At 31.5% G+C, this 6,349-nt stretch overlaps 1 protein-coding gene across 1 annotated transcript; it reads left to right on the top strand.

Moving 5' to 3' along the window:
* Window positions 1–336: 336 nt before the first annotated feature.
* LOC107474597 (protein ALP1-like) lies at window positions 337–5,677 on the top strand. Its single transcript, XM_052258168.1, has 3 exons — window positions 337–366; window positions 4,903–5,125; window positions 5,209–5,677. The coding sequence occupies exons 1-3, from the start codon at window positions 337–339 to the stop codon at window positions 5,655–5,657; spliced, it is 702 nt and encodes a 233-aa protein (XP_052114128.1). The 3' UTR covers window positions 5,658–5,677.
* Window positions 5,678–6,349: the final 672 nt, after the last annotated feature.

Below are 6,349 nucleotides of genomic sequence, written 5' to 3'. Positions count from 1 at the left end.
ACATTAAAGAGGTAAAAACGCCATATACAAAAGTAGAAGATATCATAAGTTAATTGAAAATACATAATAACGTATATACAGAGTAGTTACTAGTCTCAACCCACGAAGGAATGCAGGCTAAAATAATATAACATTAGAAAAATACATAACATAAACCTATCTCTAAAAAAAAGCCTCTAAGAGGAACTAAAGTTATACAATAATACATTTTTAAAAGGGGAGAGATCTATAAAACCAAAATACATCTCAAAAGAATCCTATTCACTTCTTCATAAGAAATCCCGCACCCTCAGCGAGATGCATTACGTTCTATATCTAAAAAATAACAAATTCACGATGGATGACCATCCGAAGGTTCCCAATAAGGTAACAATTCCAAATAAAAACTACATAAGGAAATATAAACCCACTAGGCAATCTTGACCTCCAACTCAACAAGAATCCAAGCCTAAGGTCCTAACTAATATCCATACAAGATTAATTTGCAAAATTAAACGTACTCAAAACTACAACCAATCTTATTCATTCCCCATAGTCATCATCACCATTAATTCCAAATCTAATTAATGAAATCAAATTCAATTAATAATCCATCAGTTCTATCAATTACCTCAAGTATATCATCCCGTTACTCTAAGGGTGTGTGTGGTTGGAGGAATATTAGAGCATTCCCAGGAATGTTTAGATGGGAATATCTTATTCTCATGTTTGTTTCAAAGTTTTAAAATATATTCCCAGGCAAGTTTTATTCCTTGGAATCAAAATCCCATTGATTTAATTCCCATCTCTTCCCTGGTTATCTTTGATTTCAATGGGAGGGGAATATGTATAACAAAGTAAAAAGACTAAAATACCCTTGTTAATTTCACTCTAACCCTTCTTTTCAGATTTTTTCTAATTCATTTCAAACAAAATGAAACCCTAGCAGAGAGCCCCTCCTCCATGAAAACCAATCACTAACGAGGCTTTTCTTCAAATTCACGGAGGTTCCACCGGCATCGGTGCCGCCTCACCGCTGATTTGGATTTGCATGGCCACCACGCTCCTTATTCTAGAAGGAAATCGTTCTCGTTCGTGTTCATCATCACAGCTCATCTCGGTTCACCGCCACTGCATTTTTGCCACCATCATCGCGACTCTGTTCAGATCCTCTGCGTTGTGTAGTTGTGCGTGGCCTCTCTCCTCCGTCTGAGCTCGGTTGTTCGCGCGTCTCTCGCCTCTGCGTCTGCTCGAGTTGTGCTTTGTCTTTGTGTTGTCTCCCTCACCTCTCTCCCTCCTCGCATCTTCCTGTTCCTGTTCTTCTTTTTCAAGAACAGCTTTGTTCTAGGTTTGAAATATTATTAACTTGATTTGTTTGGAATTGAAATGTGATTTCAGTTTCAGTTATGAGCTCATTGATTATAGTATTTAATAGTGATTAATATCTTGCTTTGATTAGGGCTAATACTTCTTTCTGTCTACTCATTCCTGTTTTTATGATAATGATTCATGTTTGAAAGGATTTTTAGAAAAAAAACATCAATTCAATTGTAGGTAACTAGAGAATTGAGCTTCTTTTAATGTTGTTACTTGTTAGTGCCAAGCCCACTAAATAATTGCATTGGAGGATGCACCTTAATCACATTTATCTGTTTAGAATTACTTCAATTTCCTGCTTTTTGAAATAAAGATGATATTCATTTAATTAAAGAGATGAAATTATAGAAATGGTTTTAGAATCCACAGCATTATTAATTTATTATAGAGAAAGAATAAGATAATGATTTTTTCAAACAATTACATAGAATAAGCAAGCTATGTGTTCATTTTGTTTTTGAATTCCATTATCCTGTTAATGATTGGATTAAGATTTTGTGATGGTGATTGGTGGTTATGGTTAGCATAGCGTCACATATCTCAACCTTTTTTTGTTAGAATCCAGTGATCCATTTTTCATTGCAGTTCCTGATAACTCTGCCAACAAGAAGAGGAGGTTTACTCTGTTCTACCTTGAGTAACTATGCTCATCTAATTTTGTGGACGTGATTGAGAATTAGTGAGTGCTGATAAGGAGATCTAGTGTAGCTTGAATCAAATAATTCCCTCTTCTTACTATTCCATAATAAGTAACTCATTTTCATACATTCCATGATTCCAATATTTTGCATAAGTTTATTTTAGAACCATTATGGTCTGTGCTCTACATTCTTGCTGAGATAAGACTAATAAAGTACCATTAAGCAGGGTAAAGCATATTTAATTAAAGATTAATTTTTTTCTTACTTCTTCAATTTATTTCTTCTATTTTACTTATTTGTTGATATATTTTAGACTGTTTTAGGCCAATTCCCATGTACCCAGTGCCTCTCTTCTTTTTACTAAGAAAACTCTAACCTGGTTTTACTAATCATATGTTTCCTGTGGGGTGTGACAACTGAGAACTGCATACATATCTGTGAAGATGCTCTGTAACATTTGGAAGAAATCAAAGCAGCTTTAAATTTTGATGCTAAAAACGTATTTATTTTTCTTCTTGTTACAGAGACTTGATTGCTAATTACCGAAATTCTGCCGAGGAGCTTGTTAAGTCTGAGCCATAGGAGCCTGTCAATTTTCAGGTTGGCTAAAAACCACAACTATTGTATTATTTATCGAGAGATTGTAGCTTCCTTGTTTTACTAGGTGTGTATCTCCAGTTTCTAACTTAAAATTAACAAAATTGCTAAGATTTACACTTGATACGTTGTTCAAGAGCATGTCTCAGAATTAGATTTATGTTCTACTATCTCAATGTAGTCAAGGATTAATAGGTGTAGCTTAAAGTTATTTCTTGAGGGAAAGATAGCCGATAGCACATGTATATCTGATTATTATCAAAGTACAGAACACAAGAAGTGCATAGCTGAACAGCATTCTCATTGATGTTGAGTGCCACTGTCCTGTTGTCGATAGAAAATAGAAAAAGTAATTATAAAATTCACACTACAAATATAAAAATGGATTGAGAGGAACTTATCTGTCTATCTTGAATTCTCGATCTGGTTTTCAATCACTAAAAAATATTTCTGTGAAAATTTGGATAAAACTCATTATTACTAATTTTATGACTAGTTTTTACTATTTACAATGGGAACGAACAAATGCCATTCAAGTGAAGGTTGGTTTGTTGCAATATATCTCATAGTTGTGTGATTCTTTGCTTCAAGATAATGAAAATGGGATTGCAGTGATTCTGTGATTGGCCTTTACTTACTGTTCTTTTCATACTTGTGTGATTCCTTGCTTCAAGTTTATAAAAATTAATAAAACATCTTTACTTTTTCTGAATACCATGGCATTTAGCACATGGATTGTTATTATTGTGATGGTTTCCCTATAGCTTAGCTTATAGCTATATGGCATAATATGTATGCTTTTTTATGTGTAGGAGTCACTAATCGTTAAGAAAGTAGGGTTCTATTTTAAATATAGCTAATATTCCTCCAATCACACACCCCCTTAGTTTTTCCTTTTTTTATTGGATTAAACATGCTAAATTTAAAATATTCAAAAATACATTGTTTTGATGTTTCAGTTTATTCTCAATATCTTCATTGCACAAATTCAAATAGTTACTGTTGTAGTTACTTCTTAGGCAGAACATATTTTCTTGTGTGAACTTTATTAATATGTATGTGAACTTTATATGACTATATAAAAATGCTAGGCCTATGATGACATGGGAGTTCAATGAGGTTATGGTTATTATTTGAGTGGGTTCATTAGACTAGTATTAGTAGTATACCAGTGCCTCTGGCTGCTTGTGTTTTGGATTAGAATTGAAGTTCTATAATTTGTATAAAGCATGTCTGCAGCATTCAATTTATTGGATATTACCTTTCATTAAAATTAAATGATGATATAGAATTTCACTTACTGAATTATCAGCAAATCTTGTATCTATATACTTAGTCGGCAGCATTTTGTTGTCATGCTCTACTGAAAAATAAAATAAAATAAGATGTAAATCTGGACCATTATATCCTATGATATGGTTTGAATGCATTTATCCATATCATTGTGCCAAAAGTTAGCTAAGAATAATACAACAAACAATACAAGAAGCTTGAAGAACATATTGTGAACCCAGTTGTCTGTAATGAATGCAGTTATAATCTCTCTGTTCTTTCTCTCAAGTCATTAGATGGCAAATTTTTTTTAAGGCCAGAGAAAGTTAAGACCGGGTTCTCTTTTTTGTATCAATGTAATAAGTAAGATATTTATCTTTTTGTGTCTTATTACAAGAGTTGCTGGTACTTCTTCATTACTCACATAAATTGAGCATGGTTTTCTTAATGTAGCTTGTGTGCACCATCCGTTTGGACAAAATTAAACTTTGAAATAAAAAATATTTATATATATCATATTCTTATATTATATATATATTCCTAAACTTGTCTTTTCTGGTTGTTTCCTACTGCATTGACATTGCTACCAGAAAGAAAAGAAAAGAAAAGTTATTTATATTCCTAAATTGGCCCTGCTTGATTTTTTTTTTGCAGAATGGATCCTAAACAGAAGATGAAAATTATTGCCTACTTGATTTTACATTTCGAATTAATGAATGACCTTATGGTTAAGTTGTTGATGATTTGCTATGTTTTGATTATATTGCAATTGAAAAAAAAAGAAAAGAAAATGGAATGATAGTTATAGTAGACAAGTAATAAGAGATGTTAGTGTTGATACAATTATTTATTTTAGTGATCTAGCATGTATAGAAAACACAAGAATGGATAGATGTGCCTTTCATGCATTGTGTAACATGCTTAAAAGGGTTGAAAGGTTAGAACCAAGTAGGAATATGTGTGTCTAATGTTATCAAATCTCATATGGTTGCTGTTCTTTAGGATTGAGTTAATTGATCTTTGTTTTGGATTTTAGGATTGCCTAGGAGCCTTAGATGGTACTCATATCAAAGTCAATGTCCTTGAAGCTGATAAGCCTAGATATCGAAACAGAAAAGGTGACATAACAACCAATGTGCTTGGAGTGGTTGCTCCCGATATGCAATTTATCTACGTACTGGCGGGTTGGGAGGGTTCAGCTGCGGATTCTAGGGTATTGCGAGATGCACTATTTCGCAATGGATTTAGTGTTCCCCAAGGTATTTTATTGAGACTTTAATATGTTATCAAAGTAACTATTTGATCTTTCATTAATTTTGTTCAATTGTGTATGTCACACTAGGTCATTATTACTTATGTGATGCTGGATACATGAATTGTGAAGGATTTTTGGCACCTTATAGAGGACAAAAATATCATTTGAGTGAGTTTAATCCACATAATCAACCCAGTACAGCTCAAGAGTTTTTTAATATGAAACACTCACAAGCTAGGAATGTCATTGAAAGGGCATTTGGAGTATTGAAAGCAAGATGGGGAATTTTGAGGGGAAGATCATTTTATCCTATTAAGACTCAAGGAAGAATTATAACTGCTTGTTGCCTTTTGCATAATCATATTAGAAGAGTGATGGTTGTGGATCCTATTGATGAGATAGAAGATCAAAATATACTTGGAGTAGATGGTGAGACGATCCACCATATTGAGACGAGTGATGCTTGGGGTAGATGGAGAGATCAACTTGCACAAGAAATGTGGAACCAATGGAGGAGAAGACATCACGCTCGATAATTGTAATAATTTTTCTATGTGTGAGGTTGTCTGTCATAACATTGATTTCATTTTTGTTTGTGTTTGTGTTCTTATATAAGAGTTGTGCATGTATGCTTATTAGTGCAAGTAATTTTTTACTTTTGAGACTTCTTTCTAACTTTCATTTGGATAATAGTAATGTTTTCTTAGTAAATTTAATTGTGATAATGTTAATTTTAATTAAAGATATTTGTTATTAGGGATATTTTAGTAAATTTGAAAAGATTAGAATCGATAATAATTTTAATTAAACATATTTTTATTAAGGGTATTTTAGTAATTTTTTTATTAGAAGTATTTTTGTAAATTCAAAATGTAAAAAAAGTAATAATTTTAATTAAACATATTATTAAGTGAAATTTAGAATCAATAATAATTTAAGTAAAGATATTTGATATTGGGGGTATTTTGATAAATTAAAAAAATAGAATCAATAATAATTTTAGTTAAACATATTTGATATTGGGGGTATTTAAGTAAATTAAAAAAAATAGAATCAATAATAATTTTATTTGAACATATTTAATATTAAGGGTATTTTAGTAAATTTAAAAAAATTAGAATCAATAAACAATTTAGCTAGATATTTGATATTAGGGGTATTTTAGTAAATTCTAAAAAAAATTAAAATCAATAATAATTTTAGCTAAACATATTTATTATTAGGGGTA

This window comes from Arachis duranensis, chromosome 3 (assembly GCF_000817695.3).
Source record: "Arachis duranensis cultivar V14167 chromosome 3, aradu.V14167.gnm2.J7QH, whole genome shotgun sequence".
Taxonomy (NCBI): domain Eukaryota; kingdom Viridiplantae; phylum Streptophyta; class Magnoliopsida; order Fabales; family Fabaceae; genus Arachis; species Arachis duranensis.
Note: the sequence above shows the minus strand (reverse complement) of the source record. Positions and strands in the feature narration are given on the sequence as shown.

Excerpts from the sequence above, each read along its gene's own strand:
- LOC107474597 (XM_052258168.1), top strand. The coding sequence starts at position 337 with ATGGATGACCATCCGAAGGTTCCCAATAAG. Across the intron at positions 367-4,902 it reads ATCCGAAGGTTCCCAATAAG|GATTGCCTAGGAGCCTTAGA; the intron begins GTAACAATTCCA and ends TTTGGATTTTAG. Across the intron at positions 5,126-5,208 it reads TGGATTTAGTGTTCCCCAAG|GTCATTATTACTTATGTGAT; the intron begins GTATTTTATTGA and ends ATGTCACACTAG.